This window comes from Bufo bufo, chromosome 3 (genome assembly GCF_905171765.1).
Source record: "Bufo bufo chromosome 3, aBufBuf1.1, whole genome shotgun sequence".
Classification (NCBI taxonomy): domain Eukaryota; kingdom Metazoa; phylum Chordata; class Amphibia; order Anura; family Bufonidae; genus Bufo; species Bufo bufo.
In genome coordinates this window covers 416989688-417013387 of record NC_053391.1, presented here as the reverse complement: position 1 = coordinate 417013387, position 23700 = coordinate 416989688, and the positions used below count along the sequence as shown (strand labels likewise).

The following is a 23700-nucleotide window of genomic DNA, read 5'->3' as shown; positions in this document are numbered from 1 at the left end:
TCATTGATCACGCCCGTGTAAGGCTTCATTCAGACGTCCGTATGCGTTTTGCGGATCCGATCCATCTATCAGTGGATCCGTAAAAATCATGCGGACGTCTGAATGGAGCTTTACAGGGGGGTGATCAATGACAGGGGGGTGATCAGGGAGTCTATATGGGGTGATCACCACAGTCATTGATCATGCCCCTGTAAGGCTTCATTCAGACGTCCGGATGCGTTTTGCGGATCCGATCCATCTATCAGTGGATCCGTAAAAATCATGCGGACGTCTGAATGGAGCTTTACAGGGGGGTAATCAATGACAGGGGGGTGATCAATGACAGGGGGGTGATCAGGGAGTCTATATGGGGTGATAACCACAGTCATTGATCATGCCCCTGTAAGGCTTCATTCAGACGTCCGGATGCGTTTTGCGGATCCGATCCATCTATCAGTGGATCCGTAAAAATCATGCGGACATCTGAATGGAGCTTTACAGGGGGGTGATCAGGGAGTCTATATGGGGTGATCACCACAGTCATTGATCATGCCCCTGTAAGGCTTCATTCAGACGTCCGGATGCGTTTTGCGGATCCGATCCATCTATCAGTGGATCCGTAAAAATCATGCGGACGTCTGAATGGAGCTTTACAGGGGGGTAATCAATGACAGGGGGGTGATCAATGACAGGGGGGTGATCAGGGAGTCTATATGGGGTGATAACCACAGTCATTGATCATGCCCCTGTAAGGCTTCATTCAGACGTCCGGATGCGTTTTGCGGATCCGATCCATCTATCAGTGGATCCGTAAAAATCATGCGGACATCTGAATGGAGCTTTACAGGGGGTTGATCAATGACAGGGGGGTAATCAATGACAGGGGGGTAATCAATGACAGGGGGGTGATCAGGGAGTCTATATGGGGTGATCAGGGAGTCTATATGGGGTGATCAGGGGCTAATAAGGGGTTAATAAGTGACGGGGGGGGGGGGTGTAGTGTAGTGTAGTGGTGCTTGGTGCTACTTTACTGAGCTACCTGTGTCCTCTGGTGGTCGATCCAAACAAATGGGACCACCAGAGGACCAGGTAGCAGGTATATTAGACGCTGTTATCAAAACAGCGTCTAATATACCTGTTAGGGGTTAAAAAAAACACATCTCCAGCCTGCCAGCGAACGATCGCCGCTGGCAGGCTGGAGATCAACTCTCTTACCTTCCGTTCCTGTGAGCGCGCGCGCCTGTGTGCGCGCGTTCACAGGAAATCTCGCGTCTCGCGAGATGACGCGTATATGCGTCCACTCGGAATGAATCAACCACCTCCAGGACGCGTCTGTGCGTACAGCGGTCCGGAGGTGGTTAATAAGGTTTTTCCATAAGAGAAAAGAGCACAACAACCACCAGACAGCTTGTCAAGTAAAGGCCTCATGCACACGGCCGTTGGGCCATGTGCACACCGCATCACGGATACGGACCCATTCACTTGAATGGGTCTGCAATTCCAGAGATGCGGAATGGAGTCACGGAACGGAACACCGGAAGCACTACGGAGTGCTTCCGTGGTTCTGCACAGCAAAAAAATATGACCTGTCATATTTTTTGCGGTGCAGACATACCACAGACCCATTCAGGTTGAATGGGTCCGTCCCGCTGCAATTGCGGTCCTCAATGCACGGAACGGCCGTGTGCATGAGGCCAAAGCCTCGTTCACACGTCAGTGATTTCCATCAGTGATTGTGAGCCAAAACCAGGAGTGGAGCCTCCACAGACATAAGGTAGAAGGGAAAGATCTGCTCCTCTTCTGTGTTTAGAGCCGTACCTGGTTTTGGCTCACAATCACTGACCGAACACTGACGTGTGAATGAGGCATAAGGATGTGATTAACACTTTAGCTCACTAAATATAAGGCACACTCAGCTAAGTGTAGTTCTTGCCAGGAGCCTTACCAAGCGTGAATCGTGAACCTGGATGACTGGCACTAACAGGTGCCAACAGAAACCTATTTATATCAATGTTTCTTATGCAGTGGCGTTTACTGCTGGGTTCACAATCGGAAAGGTTTTGCAGCTTCTCATAGAATTTTTGTCATCATGCTGTTTACTGAGCAGCAGCCCAGTTCTTTCTCTTCTGCGTGGTATGTGGGTGACCATGCAGAATCTACTCACGTCTGACTTGTCAGTTAAGCTGGTCATTTGTAATTCCGGGTTTCTTTTACACTATTGGAATTGCAAGGTGTCAATCGTCCATAATACCAGCGCAAACAGAAACCACTTCTGCATTCTTTACTTATGCTTCATGGGAATCCTGATCTATCATCTCCAATATCTTGCTGAATGGATATTACGTACTGAACCTGTCCTGTTGTGTGTAGTACAGATATAGGAATAAATCGAGCTCATATGCTTGGCCTCTTGGGATTACCTCAACTCCGTTTCATCTGAAATGTTTTGTCTTGTTTGTGCTAGTTTAAAAAAGGGGGGTTTTCATCTCAAGAATGGGAAGGCTTTAATCTGTTATTAAAACTGAAAATGAAAAACCTTGTGGATAAATGAAATCATCTCCTCATTCATTCATGACCAACTGATCTTTTTCAAAGCTCTGTTAGATGTATTTTGGAAGCATAAAATAATATATATATTTTTTAATTTTTTTTTTTGCAGGTTTTGGTTTACATACGGTTAGTGCAATTTATGGAGAAACAATTGATATACCTTGTGGTCGTGGCCAAGAAAAACTTGATGGTCTACTATTTGGAAAATGGAAATATGTAAGTATGATGAATTTGAGAATTATCTGATGGTCCTTAGGCTTCTAGATTCATGGCTCTTATAAACGCACAATGCTTTTCTAAACTGTGATTATCTTCTAGTAACCTATACTGCAGCTTTCTTGAATAGTAGTCATTGTATAAGTAACTTAAAAGGAGTCTGTCAAAACATGCAAAATTGCTGACCGTGTTAGGTTACTTTCGCACTCGCGTTTTGTGCAGATACGTCATAGACTGATCCTTTCAGATAATACAACAGTCTTCATCCGTTCAGAACGGATCCGGTTGTAATATCTTTAACATAGCCTAGACGGATCTGTCTGGAACACCATTGAAAGTCAGTGGAGGACGGTTCCGTTTTCTATTGTGCCAGATTTTGTCAGTGACGTCCCCATTGACTTGCATTGGTCTGCCAGGACGGATCCGTTTGGCTCAGTTTCATCAGACACCAAAACGCTGCAAGCAGCGTTTTGGTGTCCATCTCCAAAGCGGAATGGAGACTGATCGGAGGCAAACTGATGCATTCTGAGCGGATCCTTTTCCATTCAGAATGCATTAGGGCTAAAACTGATCCGTTTTGGACCGCTTGTGAGAGCCCTGAATGGATCTCGCAAACGGAAACCAAAATGCCAGTGTAAAAGTAAACTTAGGCAGTGGCTGGGGAAAGCAAGACAAACATATATTTTGTGGAGCTTTTATTATCAGGAGTAGTGTGAATATGGACTTTTGTTCTCCAGAATTGTGCTCCTGTAGTGGGTGCTCTATGCATTGAGCTGCTCCTCCCCTTTGCTCTGAGTAACATTTGTAGCATTGAACCAGGAGACCACCACATCTGTCTCCCAGAGCAGAAGGGAGGGGCTCTGAAGCAGTTCAATGCATTTAGCACTTCACTGTGAAACACCGACTCCTGGGCACTTCCAGGAGCAAAATCTGGCAGAATAAAAGTTGATATTTGCAGTACTGAGAATAAAAATAAAAAACACAAAAATAATGTTTTCCTGCTCTCACTGGCCTCTACCTAGCACCCTGACAATGCAAAACTGCTGACACTCTCTAAAATGAGTGCTGATCAGTATACATTAGGGGCTAGAGAAAAACAGCTGATCATTGTTGGATCTCCACCAATAGGATATTGATTATCTATGCCCAGGATAGGTCACTAATATCTATAACCTGTTAATCCCATTAGAGTAAAGCATTTTGCTACTCATTGGTTTATCATGTGAACTCATACAGAACTCTGATGAATCTGATTGGTCAGTGTTCACTCTCAAAGGGCAGGGATAGTTGTGCGGCTGAGATGACTCCCTGGGAAGTCAGTGCACACCAGGGTCAATATTTGTAGAAAGACAATTTGTCCCTGATCAGATTTGAAATTCAAAAATTGATGACAGGTGCAGTTTAATCTAACATAATATGTGATTAAAGCAGACCTGTCATAGGATTTTTTTCTTTTAAAACTGTAGTCCGCCTCCAGCAGATGTCATCGCGCTTTTTATTTTCAGTTGGGCTCCTCCTTTGCTCCGCTTTGGCCCCCACTTTGTTCTGACACCGATGATGAGAGCTGAGGTTTCCTCCATGTACCTTTGCTACTCATTAGCATATTGGGCATCAGAACAGAGCGTGGGCCATAGCGGAGCAACAGAGGGGCCAATCTGAAAAAAAAAGGGTGATACTATCTGCTGGAGGAGGGCTACAGTGTTAGAAAAAACTCCTATGGCAGGTCCTCTTTAAAGAGCACAGTGAAAAAACTGCATCAAAATTGCCTTGTGTGGACAAGATCTGAACTGAGTGTTTCCATTCTCCTTACTTCCAGTTAATTCACAATATTAAAGTGTGTGATCATCCTACAGTATGGCAATTCTTGATCTGTGTGCTACTAGTAATGGCTGGTGGGGAGTGGCTTTTACAGTTCTGTTGCCCAGGCAAAGCAGTTTCTGTTCTCGCTGTATTATCCCTTTAATAAAAGTGCATTTTAACATGACTTTATTGGATAATGTCTTCCCTCATGCTAGATGCACAGTACCTGATGTTATTTGTCTGTGCTTAGGAACAACCAGATGAAAATGCTGTGTTTGTAGCTACTCGGTCTGCTGTAAAAAACAAGACCAGTTTTGATGATGTACCAGAATACAATGGACGCCTGGATCTATCCGAGAACTACACGTTGTCCATCTCGAATGCAAGGATCACTGATGAAAAGAGATTTGTGTGTATGCTAATAACAGTAGACAATGTATTTGAAGTGCCAACGCTAGTCAAGGTTTTCAGTAAGTACACTCTACCAGTATACGAAATTTATGGTTCTGTATCTGGGGACAGTATCCAGGAAGCTTAATTGAAAAAGGGAACATTTCGTTCTATATCATCACTCGCTGTCAAGCAACAGGAAAACTGAATTGTACTCTTCATCAGCTGCAATTTTGACTTCTTACCTTGCATTAGAGCCTCATTGTTTTGAAAGCCAAATATGAAGGTTTGGAGGTAATTGTACGCCATGAAAGAGAAAAGATCATTCTTCCTGTCACAGAATGGGACATATTTCAAAATGCTATACTTTACATCACCTGCTAGAAGTATAGAGGTTTCTTAAAGTATGCAATAGATATTGTAGTGCATATAGTACTGATAATAGACAGTATACCTGCTACTTAACTGTACCCAGTTGGAGTTCTTACCAGTGTAAAGATCTACTTGTGCTTGGTAAGAATTGACTGTAAATCAAAAGGCACAAAGGCTGCTGTCTTTGTTGAGTTGAACAGTTTTCTGCTTGACTTGAGAAACTTGAGCGACATGACCTTTTTAACAGTTTCATCCCTTTGTCTTGATAATAACAGTTGTTAAAGAGCACTTGTCAGCATGATCAACCCGATTAAACCAGTCATGCTGCCTGTTAGGGTTGATCATGCTGATTAAAACAATTTCTTTCTTTTGTTTTTAGCATGTACTGCTGTGGAGATATCATTACTTTTATATTTGTTCAAATTAATTAGATGGAGCACTAAGGGGCTGACTGGAGCACTAGGAGCACCTGCTATAGCTACATCTTGGTGCTCAGTACACTCCCCTCTCCCTTGGCACCTGTGCTCTAGATCTGCTGCTTTTGCAAAGCAATGCAGATTCGCAGTGCGTAGACGTCAATCATTTCATTTCACTCTGAAGAGTTCATCCTCCGTCTCTGAAGCCGCCAGCACCTCCGCTTCCGGGTGAAATGACGTAGTCAACGCCTGCACATTGAGGATGACAAAGAGGATGACATTGTGGACTCGATGGCTCACTCCTCTGTCACAGCAGGATGATGTAGATGTCACCATTGAGTCTGACACTGTGTCCTGAAGTCAGGGATGCAGAGGAGGAGGGTGGTGGCTGCGGTGGCTACAATAAAGAGCAGAGGCAATGTATGGCTAGAACCTGCCAAAAGACTGGCAGGGTCAAATCTACTTGTTGTTATGGTCAGCTCGGGAACTGGTGATGCCACTGATACTTTGGGGACAGGTTCCAAACGTGTGAGACCTAAGCCACGCTCGGCTGCCACTGAGTGCAGAGTGTGTAAGTCTGCAAGATCAGCAGGATTCAAATAAGCCGTGGGTGTTCAAACACAAACGTAGGCACCATAGCTCTGTTGCAGCACATGAAGCGGCATCACCCGATCCAGTGGGAGAATAAAAGTGGCCTATCATCATCAGTTACTGCTTCCACTGCTCAGACTACCCCTCCTAGTCCACTCAATCGTCAGCCATCACTAATGGAATGTGTGGCCAGGAGACAACTCTACACAACCAGCAATTAGCTGATGTGCAAGCTTAACTCCCACCTGGCTAAGTTGCTGGCGCTGCAGTTGCTGCCGTACCACTTAGTGAATTCTGCTGCCTGGAGGGAGCTGATGGTGTGCGCTCAGCCTCACTGGAAGATACCTAGCCACCTTTTATTTCTCCAAAAAAGCCATCCCTGCTTTGTACTGTCACTCTGTCATCCTGCTTCCACACTTATATGTGTGTATAAATACGGGCAGGCATTCTGCCCCCGTTAAGGCATAGTTTTTAGACACTTGTGCAGAACAAGTCACTGTTTCTCTTGACATTAATGTATATAAATAGAGGCAGACATCTGCCCCTGTTAGGCTACTTTCACACTTGCGTTCGGGGTTCCGCTTGTGAGTTCCGTTTGAAGGCTCTCACAAGCGGCCCCGAACGGATCCGTACAGCCCCAATGCATTCTGAGTGGATGCGGATCCGCTCAGAATGCCTCAGTTTGGCTCCGTTTGGCCTCCGTTCCGCTCAGCAGGCTGACACCCGAGCGCAGCTTGCAGCGTTCGGGTGTCCGCCTGGCCGTGCGGAGCCAAACGGATCCGTCCAGACTTACAATGTAAGTCAATGGGGACGGATCCGTTTGAAGTTGACACAATATGGTGCAATTTCAAACTGATCCGTCCCCCATTGACTTTCAATGCAAAGTCAGGACAGATCCGTCTGACTAACTTTTACACTTAGATTTTTTTCTGAAATATAATGCAGACGGATCCGTTCTGAACGGATACCATCGTTTGCATTATAGGAGCGGATCCGTCTGTGCAGACACCAGACGGATCCGCTCCGAACGCAAGTGTGAAAGTAGCCTTAAGGTATAATTTTTGAACGTTTGGTCCCAATGTAAACACCATCTGTCCTCGATTAAGGAACAATTTTTGAAAGCTTTCTAATATAAAAAAAAGCATAACACATGCAATGGTGTTTCTAAGCCCTTTCCTAACATTGTGATTTTCCCATTCACCGTTTTTTACGGTACAAATTACACTTTCTGATGGCATCATTTAATATTACATGTGATGTAGTGGGAAGCTGGAAAAAAATTCCAAATGTGTGAAATTGGAAAAAAAAATGCACTTTTGTGGATTTTATTTTTACGGCGTATGAGGTAAAACTTTCCTTCTTTCTCTGGGTCAGTAGGATTACAATGATAAAAAAAAAAATATAGAAAAACTATATACAGTCATGTGAAAAAATTAGGACACCCTTTGAAAGCATGTGGTTTTTTGTAACATTTTTAATAAATGGTTATTTCATCTACGTTTCAACAATACAGAGAGATTAAAGTAATCCAACTAAACAAAGAAAACTGAAGAAAAGTCTTTTCAAGATCTTCTGTAAATGTCATTCTACAAAAATGCCTATTCTAACTGAGGAAAAAGATAGGACACCCTCACATGTATTCCCTCTTAAATTGGCTCAGATCTCACACAGGTATATCACACCAGGTGCACATAATTAGTAGATCGTTACTCTGCATGTTGAATGAGGCTTGCCCTATTTAAACCTCAGACATTTAGTTTGGTGTGCTCCTGACTGTTGAAGTGAGAGTGAGCACCATGGTGAGAGCAAAAGAGCTGTCAGAGGACTTCAGAAAAAAGATTGTAGCAGCCTATGAGTCTGGGAAGGGATTTAAAAAGATCTCAAAAGATTTTGAAATCAGCCATTCCACTGTCCGGAAGATAGTCTACAAGTGGAGGGCTTTCAAAACAACTGCCAACATGCCCAGGACTGGTCGCCCCAGCAAGTTCACCCCAAGAGCAGACCGCAAGATGCTAAAAGAGGTATCCAAAAACCCTAAAGTGTCATCTCGAGAACTACAGCAGGCTCTGGCTACTGTTGATGTAGAAGTACATGCCTCTACAATCAGAAAGAGACTGTACAAGTTTAACTTGCATGGGAGGTGTGCAAGGAGGAAACCTTTGCTTTCCAAGAGAAACATCGAGGCCAGACTGACATTTGCCAGCGATAAAGTTGACAAAGACCAGGACTTCTGGAATAATGTTCTTTGGACAGATGAGTCCAAAATTGAATTATTTGGACACAACAGCAGAGGACATGTTTGGCGTAAACCAAACACAGCATTCCAAGAAAATAACCTCATACCAACTGTGAAGCATGGAGGTGGAAGTGTCATGGTTTGGGGCTGCTTTGCTGCAGCAGGACCTGGTCAGCTCACCATCATAGAATCCACGATGAATTCTACTGTGTATCAGAAGGTGCTTGAAGAACATGTGAGACCATCAGTTAGAAAATTAAAGCTGAAGCGGAACTGGACCATGCAACATGACAATGACCCAAAACATACTAGTAAATCAACCAAAGATTGGCTGAAAAAGAAGAAATGGAGAGTCCTGGAATGGCCAAGTCAAAGTCCAGATTTGAATCCCATTGAGATGCTGTGGGGTGACTTGAAAAGGGCTGTACGTGCAAGAAACCCCTCAAACATCTCACAGCTGAAAAAGTTCTGCATTGAGGAGTGGGGTAAAATTTCCTCAGACCGATGTCGAAGACTGGTAGATGGCTACAAGAACCGTCTCACTGCAGTTATTTCAGCCAAAGGAGGTAACACTCGCTATTAGGGGCAAGGGTGTCCTATCTTTTTCCTCAGTTAGAATAGGCATTTTTGTAGAATGACATTTACAGAAGATCTTGAAAAGACTTTTCTTCAGTTTTCTTTGTTTAGTCGGATTACTTTAATCTCTCTGTATTGTTGAAACGGAGATGAAATAACCATTTATTAAAAATGTTACAAAAAACCACATGCTTTCAAAGGGTGTCCTAATTTTTTCACAAGACTGTAAATGTGTTAATAGTTACACATTTACAGAACTGTGTGAGAGCTCATTTTTTCCTATTACGCCATTCACCATATGGGATCATTTTTTTTATTTTAATAGTACTGGTGTTTTCGGATGAGGAAATGCCTATGATGTTTATTTTTTATTAGGGGGTGATTTGAGTTTTTATCTTTTTGTGTTTTAAATTTTTTTTATTTTTTTTTACTTTTAACTTTTTTGGGGCCCTCAAGTGGATTGCAATTTTTATAAAGTAATGGAATTTCATCCATTACACTATACAAAGATTGGCATATTACAATTCAGTGCTGCCACTTGCAGGCCCGAATTTTTATATGCAAGTAATAAGCCTAGAAGCCTGGTATAGGCTGTGGCCTATTACAACAACAAAACGCCTTTTCCCAATCTCAGCCAGGGGGAGGCATTCCTGCCTGGGAAGCACACGCTTCCAGGTTTTTTGCCTTTCGTCTGAAGGGTTAAACACGCTGTTCACCATCATCCATGCATTTACCCATTGCTATACAGTCCCTGACAAAAGTCTTGTCGCTTCTCTATTTTGTAGAAACTCCTGCTATTAACCTGACTTTTAATTAATCATTTGGTGTTAGAAATAGCTCATATTAAAAGCTAAAACCCTCCCAAATGATGTTTAATGCACTGAAATAAATTAGTTTCACTGAAAAATGATTGTTTAATCAAGACAGGTCAAATTTTGGCAAGACAAAAGTTTTGTCGCCTATACAGAAATTTAACAACTTTACTGCAAATCCAAAAATATGTCAGCAAATTAAGTAGTGGTGCTGTGAGATCCAAATTTAATATCTTGTATGGCTTCCATGAGCTTGAAGGACAGCATCCAATCGGTTTGGCAAGGATTCATACAATTTATTAATGAAGTCATCAGGAATAGCAAAGAAAACAGTCTTGCATGCCTCCCAGAGTTCATCAATATTCTTTTGTTTCGTCTTCTATGCTTCCTCTTTCATCCTACACCACATATGCTCAATGATGTTCATGTCTGGTGACTGGGCTGGCCAATTCTGGAGCATCTTGATCTTCTTCGCCTTAATGAACTTTGATGTGGAGATGGAAGTATGCGATGGAGCACCATCCTGCTGCAGAATTTGGCCTTTTTTATGGTTGGGAATATAAGATTTCTTTGTATTTTAGACTATTGATGTTGCCTTCCACCCTGCAGATCCCTCGCACACCCCCATACTGGATGTAACCCCAGACCATGATTTTGCCTCCACCAAACTTCACTGTTTTCTGGGTAAATCTCGGCTCCATGTGGGTTCCAGTAGGTCTCCTGCAATATTTGCGGCGACTCTGGTGTAATTCAACAGAAGATTAATCAGAAAAATCCACCTCCTGCCACTTTTCCAGCGTCCATCCTTTTAGCAGTCTGTGGGCCTTGGCAAATGCCACACGGTTTTTCAATTGTCTTTTGTTTAGTGCTGGCTTATGGGCACTGATTCGATCATGGAGGCCATTTCGAGACAGAATCCGACAAACTGTTCTGGTTGACACAGGGACTTCAGGTGACCAGGTCTCGTGGAGCTCTGCTGCAGTGGAAAATGGGCTGGCCTTGGATTTTCGAGCCAACAAACGGTCCTCTCGAGCAGTTGTCTTGCGGGGTCGGCCTGACCTGGCCTTGTCCAAAACGTCTCCAGTCTCTTCAAATCTTTTTTTTATCCTCTGAACTTGACGCTGAGACACATTGAAGGTGTCTGCCACATCAGCAGTGGATCTGGTCTTCAGCCTCTTGATAATCAACACTTTAGTCTCCGGGTGAATCTTAGGCATGTTTGCAGTTGATGTGAAGGTCTAGTGTACTGGGGTTCTTTATATACACACCTGAGACCTAATTGATCAATTATTAGTCACAGGTGAAGCTCATATGACAAGGCGACGACACTTATGTCTTGGCAAAAATGGACTCAATGGGCTTTACTAAGCTGTGAGTATTAGAATACTTTTTGTCAGTTTCGTTTTGCACTGAAACATTATTACAAAAGCTGTTGGGATTAAAATGACCCATTTCTTGTAACAAAATCTTGATTAGACATATATTTTAGCGGCACTTCAGGTCAATTTGTACACAAGCAACAAGACTTTTGTCAGGGACTGTATATGTCCTAGGACAGGGATGGGCAAACTGCTGCTCTCCAGCTGTTGTAAAACTACAAATCCCATCATGCCCTGCTGTAGGCAGACTGGGCATACTGGGAATTGTAGTTTTACAACAGCTGGAGAACCGCAGTTTGCCCACCCCTGTCCTAGGAGACCTCAAAGTGTCAGATACCAATTTTCAGGCCAATTTCGGACACGAAAGTTTGCATATATCTACTACCAGGCATTATGCCTTGTAATAGAGATGATCATGCTGACAGGTGCTCTTTAATATGGGTTGTAGGAGGACTAGTACACCTTCTGTATATTTGCTCTTTTCTTCATTAGTTGATTTCAGTTTGGGTTCTGATTTCAATTTGGGAAGTAATAACGGCATAATCCAATCATGTTTTAGACTACTTTCACACTTGCGAGCTCCGTTTGAAGGCTCTCACAAGCGGCCCCGAACGCATCCGTCCAGCCCCAATGCATTCTGAGTGGATGCAGATCCGCTCAGAATGCCTCAGTCTGGCTCCGCTTGGCCTCCGTTCGGCTCAGCAGGCGGACACCCGAACGCAGCTTGCAGCGTTCGGGTGTCCGTCTGGCCGTGCGGAGGCAAACGGATCCGTCCAGACTTACAATGTAAGTCAATGGTGCCGGATCCGTTTGAAGTTGACACAATATGGCTCAATTTTCAAACGGATCCGTCCCCCATTGACTTTCAATGCAAAGTCTGGACGGATCCGTCTGACTATCTTTCACACTTAGATTTTTTTGTGAAATATAATGCAGATGGACCCGTTCTGAACGGATCCCATCGTTTGCATTATAGGAGCGGATCCGTCTGTGCAGACACCAGACGGATCCGCTCCGAACGCAAGTGTGAAAGTAGCCTTACTATTAAAACTAGTTTTGAAGAATATAATGGGTATTGACAAAGATGTTATGATTATATGTCATACTTATTAAAGATACAAGTGACACAGTCATAGCCGAGTGTCTGGAGACTGACCAATGTGAAATGACTACAGTACCTTGAAGTCCACTTAAACTGCTTATCCATTTTTTTTTTTTACATTGAGGATAGGCCATCAATATTAGACCGGTGGGGGTCCGACTCTCAGGATCCCTTCCACTAAGTTGTTTGAAAGGGCTGTGACACTCGGGTGAGCGATGGGGATGCAAGGAGCGAGATTGACCAGCAGTTTTAAAAACCTGGATAAACCCTGGATAAGCTGTTGGTACTGTCAGATACAGGTGTGCTCACAGGGTTGGAACCATATCATTTGGATTTTGTCACACATTTTAGCCTTTTCGTAGCAGAACGGGCAAAATGCTAGGCATGCAGAGGATTTGAAAATCTGCAAGTGAAAAGAAGACCCCATTTGACTGTATTGTACAGTACTTTATTGTGGCTCCACAACATTTCTGACATGTTTGAATCGGCCCTTCTTCTTTGAGAGGACAACTGCCCCGCCCCCAGAAGGTCTCCTCTCAATTCCATTTTTGGTAGTTTTTTCAGGAAGGTTTTACTGTAGCTGTATTTTTCTGAGATCTTAAAGGGACACTACCATTGTATTCTATTTCTTGTCTGGCTCCTTAATTCCTCCTTTGTTTGGACCTTTAGCATTGCAAACAGCCTTGCTTGACTCTTTTAGAGGGAAGAAGAAGAATAAGTCATGTTACCTGATCAGTGCAATGCGCTTCTGTGGCATCTTTATCTTGGCTTATCAAGAGAACACTAAAACTATGCACTGTCATCCTAAATTCTACAACTACTATTATACTAGCATATAACATCTTTCCTATCTATATAAGGGTTTTATCTTTCTGTTCTGACTGCTACAGAAGGACAATATTTTGTATTTAATTTTCAATGGCATAGTACTACCTGAAATGAAAAACACTAGCTCTAGGGATCCGGCAGGCTGTCCCGGCTGTATCCTGCCAGATCTCTCTGCATTGCCGGAAGCCTGAACATCTCCGTCCGGCCCCATTAACTATAATGTGCTCCAGTGGAGATCCTGCCTCAAACCAATGCAGCAGTTTTAGTCCAGCCGATTCTCGGCATATTTGCCGGGTTACAGCCTGATCTCTGCCGATCCCCATTGTAGTTAATTGTGTCGGGCGGAGATGTTCAAGCTTCCGGCAATGCCAAAATGCAGAGAGATCTGGCCGGCTGTTCTCTTTTCTGATCCCTAGGACTAGTGTGAAACTAGCCTAACTCTGCATTGTGCCATTCCGCTGTTATTCCTTCTAGAAATGTATGACCAGATTTTTAACTAAGTTTTACTATTCTCCGTGTCAAATGGACATGGAACTGTCAGCACTGACTGGATATTTTCAGTGTATAAGGACACACCTCCAGCTGGTAATTTCCAGTTGTCCCGTGTATTCATCTGTTTCTTGTAGCAATAAATGCACGACGTAGTCCAGAATTGTTATACTAGATGTAGACCGGTCAAGACATCAGACCCATCTTCTTTAAATACCATAGAAAGGGGGTTTGTTACAAGGTGACCTGTTTTTGCTGAGCGCCTTCATGTATGCACTGTATTTTACCATGTACTTTTCCACACCCACTATTTTAGAGCCACCTTCCAAACCTGAGATTATCAACCAGCCAACATATATGGAAACGGGGAAGCTAAACATTGTAAGTACTCCATCAGATCAAATATTGTAGGACTGTATCCTTCCCCAAATGGGTTGTTTTACATCTTATGCATTGCTTGTTCTTTGTACAGGTTGGAGATTGTGTTGCTAAAGACAGCTACCCAGATGCCAACATCACGTGGTATAGAAATGGTCAAGTCCTCTTACCGATTGATGGAGGTACGAGTGCTTTTAACTATACACGTCTAGAACTGTATATGCAGCAATCTGGAAGATTCATGAAAAGTGCTCTCTATATGCTTTTACTATTTAGGATGTCACTTTTTCAGTGTTCCTCGGAAATACTTGTACTTTATACCTATACCAGTTGAATGTTTTTGTATTGTGTTCTTAGTATTGGCATCTCTTGACCAGGGAAATGTAGACAGTGGCAAGTTTTCTAACTTCCACCACTCCCTGCAGTACTCAGTTAATAAAAAGAAATAGCAAGCATCACTTTACTGCTTTTTAATTACTCACAGATGCCGCATAGTTCACTTTCATATAGGAGGACTCTTTTCAAGTCACTTAAAATCCAGTTATCCTGACGTGAAGCTGTAATTATACTTGGAAGGACAACGTTTAATTAGTTTGTTCCTCCATTACAAGAGGATGCCGTTTGTATCACATATTCAATGAAGAATGTGAAAGAAAGAAATATCATTCTTTGGCAACAAAATCTGTTTTACTTTTTACATTTTAACAATGCAGATAAAGGTTGCCTGCAGACATGAGTGCACACGTGACATACATTCTGGAGCCTTCTGTCACATTCCCCATCTTAACAAAATTGCACGGTTGCAATCACTTTGCGTTTAGTGTGTTTGTCTTGACCTTAAAGGCGATGTACACCAACAGGGGCAATTTTGTATGATTGCAAGCTGTTCTGTCAGAAAGGGTTAACAGTTTTTCTAGCTGTGTAAATCCTACTTTTTACTTTCACTTTGTGCCTAAACCTTATCTCTAAATTACTGAAAGATCTTGAAGGAAATGAGTCATCAGAAAATGACTATTGTTTGAAGCACATTTTTATGTTAAACACGGTTTGAAAGGGATTCTGTCACCAGGATTAACGATATGTAGATATTTATATGTGCCCATTAGTCTTCATGCAGTGTTTACAGTGATTCCTCTGTTTATGCTCTGTGTGCCTTATATTCTTATAAAAAGCGATCTTATTCATATGTAAATTACCTCTGTCGGGAGCCCAAGGGGTTGTCCCACGATATGTAGGAGCCCAGCCGCGCCCATCGATCCGGAGCCCAGCACCGCCTACCACTTAATTTATTCACTCCACTATCCCTGACGTCAGTTCTTCTCAGTGCTGTAATCTCACGCAGAGGGAGCCAGCGCATGCGCAGTTGACTCGTCAAAGCCGGTGCCAGTAGTCTGCACAGGCGCAGACTACAGTGTCCAGTGCACCTGCGCGAGACTACAAAGCAGAGATTACATGACGTCAGGATAGTGCAGTGAATAAATGAAGTAGTACGCGGTGCTGGGCTCCGGATCGATAGGCGCGGCTGGGCTCCAGGAGATCATAGGAATAAGATTGCTTTTTATAAGAATATAAGGCACACAGAGCATAAACAGAGGGATCATTGTAAACACTGCATGGAGACTAACGGGCACATATAAATATCTACATATCATTAATCCTGGTGACAGAATCCATTTAAGGATTTTTGGCGATTTTTATTTTTAATTTTCCATTCCAATATCTATGTTTAAACAAAAAAACACAAATCCTGCAGTTTTCGCACTGGCTTGGCTTTTACTGCAGTTACCTGCTTATCTGTCTAATCCTGCCTGTAATGATATCACCTCTGTGTCCAGATAACACAGGATCAACCATTCACAATCGGTGATCAGCTCCCTCCTGACCTCTGCACAGGTCACAGAGCATGCCTAGAAAACTCTCCCATAGAAGTCAATGAGGTCCCCTCCTGACCACTGTGTCTATGGACCAGTCATTTTTTTTAAGGCTGTGTAAATGCTGTTAAGAACAGCTCAAGCAATGTGGCAGCCCCCATAATCGCATTCAGAATAAAGAAATCTGCAGTCGGAAAATGAAAGCAAGTATTAGTAAAAAAGGATATGTTTCACTGTCTAGTTTTAACTGGCAGAAATAAATTCAGTGACCTATTTCCTTTAAACTCTTATTTATCAGTAAGATAAGAATTGAGCTATAATGAGTGTTTATAGGGTCAGAGATAAGGAGTCGTCAGCCAAGCTGCCTGACTGCACAGAGTGAAAACAGACACCATGCCACTAAAGAATCTCCAGGCTCTACAGAGAAAAGGACTCAAACTCTTTAATAAAGACCAATTGAAAAAAATATAGTTTTAACTCAAAACGAGAACAATGCAATAATTTTAAAAAAATTGCCCCCAAAAGTATACACAGTCTTTAAATTATTTTGTATTTATATACATTGCTGCTTTTATGTGTTCAATGTTCAACAGCTTTGTGATACAGGAGGTTAAATTTCAGTCTATTTGCAGACTGTCACTTTCTGTTTACTCTGAGTGCCCTCATGTAGAGCTTTTATCTCTGATCTCCTGACCTCATAAACATGCCTTATAGCTAAATTGTTATCAAACTCATCCGAATACGGCTTAGGCTACTTTCACATATGCATTTTGCATTGTGGCTTTGAGATCCGGCAGGGGATCTCAAAACCGGAGCAAAACTCTTCAGTTCGATTTTACACATCCAGATCCATCCGTTCTATTCGGATGTGGTCGTATTCAATCGAAACTAAACAAACTGGATACATCACTAATAACATTGTAAGTTGGTATCGGATCGACGGGGGCCCGACTGCAGGCACCCCAATCGATCAGCTGTAGGAAGAGACCACAGCGCTCGTTCTCTTTACCTGCTCCTGCAAAACATCACAGCGGAGAGCTGTATAATTGCAGCTCCATTGAAGTGAATGGGACAGAGAAGCTGTAGTTACATCTGCTCGCTGCTGCAATGTAAACAGTGAAGAGAAGACGATGCCCCCTCCAATCTGATATTAATGACCTATCCTGAGGATAGGTCATCAATATAGGAAAACTGGAGAACCCCTTTAAATGAGTGTTTGAGATCAAGAGATCAGAAGTGGAAGCTGTACATGAGCCATCAAAAAATTGCCCCTGAAGGTGTCAGAGCCTTTTTAAGGTACCTGTCATGCATGAAAAGAATGGGTAGTCTTTAGTAAAGAGAACAATGAGCATTTGGAATATTACGAACTAATGATTTTTTTTTTTGTTTTTGTTTAGTTGTGTCTATAGAGTGGTCAAAAGAGAGAAACTCCACAAGTGGCCTTCATAACATCCGTTCTTCACTGCAGTACATGTCAACCAAAAATGACATTGATGCACGTTTTTCATGTGCAGTGACTTACTATATGCCAAGTGGGATGGCATTAATGGAGTCTGACCCAGTCGTCTTCGATATTTATTGTAAGTGTTATGCGTTTATTTAGCTTCTGTCATTTATTTTTTGCGTGTTGGTGTTTTTAAAATGAAATTGGGCAAAACTAGATGTTAGCAAAGACTTTACTGTGTTTATGCCACATTTCGAATGTCGCATGTTAAATTTGCCTCATCTTTAAGCCTAAGGCCCCTTTCACACGGGCGAGATTTCCGCGCGGGTGCAATGCACTAAATCCGGACCCATTCATTTCTATGGGGCTGTGCACATGAGCGGTGATTTTCACGCATCACTTGTGCGTTGTGTGAAAATCGCAGCATGTTCTATATTGAGGTGTCCGGGGGGGGGGGGGGGTGGTCCTTATAGGGGTTGGATAACCCTTTTAAAGCTAAGATTGTCAACAACTTTCAAAAAAGACCAGGCGCATATCTCTTATTTTCTACAAAGCTTGAGATATGAAGGCTTAAAGCAGTCCTTTTCCCAAAGTCCGAGCAGACCCGAGGCAGAACTGTTAGGTGGTTAAGTTGAAAGCCAAACGTGTTACATCAAGATAACTGTACAGTATATGCGGTCCCTAACCAGACACTCCTCCAAAAGGAAGAAACCCATCTGTAGACAATTGTTCTGGGGCTTTGGCTCTTTCTCAGTACTGAACAGATGTCTTTGACACAGCTATGGGGGGCGGGTGGATACTTGTTCTGGAGTTGTCTGTAATGACTTGGGGTACCCTGCAGTTGTCCTCCTTCAATTTGTAATTCAAGAGGTTGGCCCTTGAAATCCTTGTGGCTCTGGGGATCTGTTCTTGTATGTTTTTTTCATTGATATCAGGTGTTTTCTGTCTATACTGTCTGATCAGATCCAGAAATATCGCAGCTGTTCCCTCTTTGGTATGCTGGATGGCTTTTAGGTTTATAGTAGATTGATGATTGTATGGTATTGTTTAGGATGGATTTGCTCATGTGTTTGAGATTGTGAGTAGTTGAGAGTGAGCAGCTCATTTTGAGAGTCTGTCCCGATTATCAGTAAATCAGTATAACGGAAGTGTGCTAGTTAAATAAAAATGTCGTCTTTAGTTCAGCCATGAAAAGCTGGTGCCATTTTGCCCATGTGGCCCCCATACAGTAAGGATATCTGTCTTTTCCAAAAGAAAACAAAATAAAAGTTCAAAGTGCCCTCAGAAACTCGCACTTTCCATGTCACAATAGAAAATGCAGGACCACTGTCCTCATCATACTGCTTTTCAGTTTTCTTTTGTGTGGTGATTGCTGTGGATTTGCCTTAGAGTTCACCTTAAGCATTGCAGAGTGAAATCTGTGGTGGAGATCCGCAGCATAAATTGACATACCGTGTATTTAAAATCCACACCGCAGGTCAATTTACACTACAGATTTTTTTCTCCTTGTGTCGATGAGATTTCGTAAAATCTCAGCTCATTTGCTGGTAGTGTCAAACTCTGCAGATTTGCAAAACGCAAATGCACAAGGTTTAGGTCATGTTACATACCATTAATTCTAAAAGGTGCAAGAGGACCTGTCACCAAGCCAAAAGAATTGACGTACATATATTTTCTGGAGTGTAATAATAATACAGGTTATAGTTGCTAGAGAAGGGTCGTTGATGAAGGGAATTATTCTGATTAAAGTCGGAAAGGAATTTTTTTAAGTAAGGAAAATTGGCTTCTACCTCCTCAGGGATATTTTTGCCTGCCTCTGGAACTTGCAGGATAGCAGGCTGAACTGGATGGACAGATGTGTGTGAATATATGTTGACTAAATCACAGTTTGATGTGCTACGTTGGAGTACTGCCGTGCTTTTCTTCATATATTGAATTTGACTTTGGTTGCTGATTTGCACCCACTTTATACAGTGTGCTGCGCTTTCGTTTTCCATATATATATATATATATATATATATATATATATACACACACATATATACACACACACACACACACACACACACACACACACACACTAGGCCTGCACGATATATCGCCAAAGCAATCGTATCGCGATAATCGACGATTGCGATATGGCGATTTGGCCGACCCAAAAATGCTGCGATTACCTACAATGATACACGATTGCCGCACAGTGCAGTCGGCAGGTGTATCAACAGAGGGAGGAGGGGCTGGGGGCCGGCATCTGGATTAGGAATGACAGCAGGGACTGGTGCAGTCCCTGTATTCAAAATCACCGGCACCGCTCACTGTTGTATAGTTTTATCTAACCTGTAGGCATTGTTAAGATATAATAATCATGTGTAATCCAGCTGTATTAGGGCTCTTTCACACCTGCGTTGTTGTGTTCCGGCATAGAGTTCCGTCGTCGGGGCTCTATGCCGGAAGAATCCTGATCAGGATTATCCTAATGCATTCTGAATGGAGAGAAATCCGTTCAGGATGCATCAGGATGTCTTCAGTTCCGGAACGGAACGTTTTTTGGCCGGAGAAAATACCGCAGCATGCTGCGCTTTTTGCTCCGGCCAAAAATCCGGAACACTTGCCGCAAGGCCGGATCCGGAATTAATGCCCATTGAAAGGCATTGATCCGGATCCGGCCTTAAGCTAAACGTCGTTTCGGCGCATTGCCGCATCCGACATTTAGCTTTTTCAGAGTGGTTACCATGGCTGCCGGGACGCTAAAGTCCTGGCAGCCATGGTAAAGTGTAGTGGGGAGCGGGGGAGCAGCATACTTACCGTCCGTGCGGCTCCCCGGGCGCTCCAGAGTGACGTCAGGGCGCCCCAAGCGCATGGATCACGTGATCCATGTGATCACGTCATCCATGCGCATGGGGCGCTCTGACGTCATTCTGGAGCGCCCGGGGAGCCGCACGGACTGTAAGTATACCGCTCCCCCGCTCCCCACTACTACTATGGCAACCAGGACTTTAATAGCGTCCTGGGTGCCATAGTAACACTGAACGCATTTGGAAGACGGTTCCATCTTCAAATGCTTTCAGTACACTTGCGTTTTTCCGGATCCGGAGTGTAATTCCGGCAAGTGGAGTACACGCTGGATCCGGACAACGCAAGTGTGAAAGAGGCCTTACTTACAACTAAGTTCCGTAACAGAAAGGAGGGAGGAGGCAGGGCGGGCGGCGTGTCACTCACTACGTCATGCACCTGCGCTGCCCATTTTATGAATGAAGCAGGTGGCGCGGGCGCGTGACGTAGTGAGTGACACGCCGTCCTCCTGGCCTGCCTTCTCCCTCCTCTCTGCTACGGAACTTAGCTGTAAGTAATACAGCTGGATTAGACATGATTATTATATTTTAACAATGCCTACAGGTTAGAAAAGATTATACAACAGTGAGCGGGGCTGGTGCATTAGAATACAGGGACTGCACCGGTCCCCGCTGTCATTCCTAATCCAGATGCCGACTACCAAGCCCCTTTATTGGGGGTCATTCACACTGCAGGGACACTGTTATGGGTGGGGGGGTCTGTGGATGGCACATAGCATAAGATGCTATATATGTGTCATCCACAGATCCCCCCCCCCCCATAACAGTGCCATCCACAGACCCCCCCCCATAACAGTGCCATCCACAGATCCCCCCCCCCATAACAGTGCCATCCACAGATCCCCCCCCCATAACAGTGCCATCCACAGATCCCCCCCATAACAGTGCCATCCACAGATCCCCCCCCCCATAACAGTGCCATCCACAGACACCCCCCATAACAGTGCCATCCACAGATCCGCCCCCCATAATAGTGCCATCCACAGATCCCCCCCCCCATAATAGTGCCATCCACAGATCCCCCCCCATAATAGTGCCATCCACAGACCCCCCCCATAACAGTGCCATCCACAGATATTCCCCCATGACAGTGCCATCCACAGATCCCCCCCATGACAGTGCCATCCACAGATTCCCCCCCCATAACAGTGCCATCCTCAGATCCCCCCATAACAGTGCCATCCACAGATCCCCTCCCATAACAGTGCCATCCACAGATCCCCTCCCATAACAGTGCCATCCACAGATCCCCCCCCATAACAGTGCCATCCACAGATCCCTCCCCATAACAGTGCCATCCACAGATCCCTCCCCATAACAGTGCCATCCACAGATCCCTCCCCATAACAGTGCCATCCACAGATCCCTCCCCATAACAGTGCCATCCACAGATCCCTCCCCATAACAGTGCCATCCACAGATCCCTCCCCATAACAGTGCCATCCACAGATCCCCCCCATAACAGTGCCATCCACAGATCCCCCCCCATAACAGTGTCATCCACAGACCACCATTAGTTCAAAACCCACCAAAAGCGCACACTTTATTTTTTTTCTCATTTTCCTCCTCAAAAACCTAGGTGCAAAAAAATACGGTATATTACCTTATATTGCTGCTGCTGACTATGGTGTTCTTTAAAAAGTTCCTGTTTGTTCAGTGTTCGGAAAATCCTATTTTAATGAACACATGTTCTTATATCTATTTTATTTATCTGTTCTGTGCAGTGCTATTAAGAAAATGGCAAGTTTTGTATTTTGTAGTAATGCAAATATGTTATTTAATTTAGTAAAAGATGTTTTATTTTGAAAAACACTGTGCATTTCAGTTCTTGAGTTGAGCATCACTACATTTCAGCATCATCAGTAAGGCTACTTTCACACTGGCGTTTTGAATTCCGTTTGTGAGATCCGTTTCAGGATCTCATCAGTGCAGAGAGTACTGACTAGAGGCCTAAGTCAGAAAGTATACATTTACTTTTGGCCATTCCCAACTGATCATAGAATACTTGCTGTTATGGTTAGCTGCCCCACAATCCTCCCCACTACCCCCAGTGTCCTTGCCTTGAAAGGTTTGGTGCGAGGTGTGTCCTGTCACTCCTCTTCTTTGCTAGTTGATTTCTCTCCACTATGATGATCTCTGTCACAAGGAATCATGTTGTACTGTGATCTTGCGAGACCACGTTGCACTTTAGCTTCACTCCGGTGTCGGTGACAGGCAGTCCCAACTGAAGCTATAATGAAGCATGGTCTCTCAAGAACTCCCAAGATCATTCTGCAGAATTATTCTCTGTGATTGATATTGTCACAGTGGGGAGAAATCTACCGTAGCAAAGTGGCTCTGTGGCTAGTCACTCCGGATAAACATATCTGGCGTTGCAAGTTTTGGGGCATGTATCTCAAGAATGGGGAGGGCATCTATTCATCAACACCAAGTGTGCCATGTTAATTGAAGCATGACCAACAGACCATTTTGATATTTATGACCTGTCCTGACATCAATTTCATGAACCTGAAATACCCCTTAAAGTATGTGGGGGACAGAAAACTCTGGAAATTCAGAGCCTTTCTAAGAGCCTTTCAGTTATTGACACAAGGACTCAATCTAACACTTGTATTTATGACCCATTCATTATATGGACACATTTCTTACCTTCATCAGACTGACTGCACATCACTGGACTTTTCAGTCATCACTTTTATTGCCCTTGTGTAGCAAAAGCTTTCAGGTGCCCATAAATCTTTAAAAGGGTTTTCAATTTTGATGGCGTATCCTCAGGAAAGGGCTTCAATATCAGTGGGGGTCCGACTCCCATCACCCCTGCCAGTCAGCTGTTTGAAGAGGCTGAGGTGAGCGTCGCAGCCTCTTCCTAGACCAGTGACATTACATCATTGGCCACATGGTGTGTTTGCAGTTCAGTCTAATTCAAGGGAATGAGCATGAGCTGCAATACCAAGCACAACCACTATACTTGGTAAGCTGTGAGGAGGCTGCAGCGCTCACTAGAGCGCCGCAGCCTCTTCAAACAGCTGTATGGCGGGGGTGTCGGGAGTCGGACTTCCACGATTAGATATTGATGAGTTATTCTGAAGATAGGCCATCAATATTGAACTTAGGGTTGTTGCGGGTATCGAAATTTCGATACCCAATCGATACTTTTGTCCCAGTATCAATACGATACCGGGATTTCTATTTTTTCGATACTAGCCTTCGCTTCTGCGCAGTGTAGTATCTCTGGAAATGAGTGCGCTGCTCTCAGCGCGCTCATGTTCCCTCAGCAGCACAGGGGAGAAGCAGTCTCTCCCTCCCCCCTGTGCTGCCGCTGCCACCAATGAATGGAGGGGGCGGAGGAGGGGCGGGCGCACTGTGCCACCAATGATAGGACTTTTCCTACACAGAGCGGCGCCCAGAGATGTCCCTGC

General features: G+C 43.8%; 1 protein-coding gene across 1 annotated transcript in view; it reads left to right on the top strand.

Moving 5' to 3' along the window:
• Nucleotides 1-23700, top strand: part of ALCAM (activated leukocyte cell adhesion molecule) — a 114757-nt gene that overhangs the window by 46798 nt on the left and 44259 nt on the right. Inside the window, exons 2-6 of the mRNA XM_040424919.1 lie at nucleotides 2639-2745; nucleotides 4796-5015; nucleotides 14053-14117; nucleotides 14209-14296; nucleotides 17383-17565. Coding sequence (XP_040280853.1) covers nucleotides 2639-2745; nucleotides 4796-5015; nucleotides 14053-14117; nucleotides 14209-14296; nucleotides 17383-17565 — 663 coding nt within the window. The remainder of the gene's footprint in view (nucleotides 1-2638; nucleotides 2746-4795; nucleotides 5016-14052; nucleotides 14118-14208; nucleotides 14297-17382; nucleotides 17566-23700) is intronic.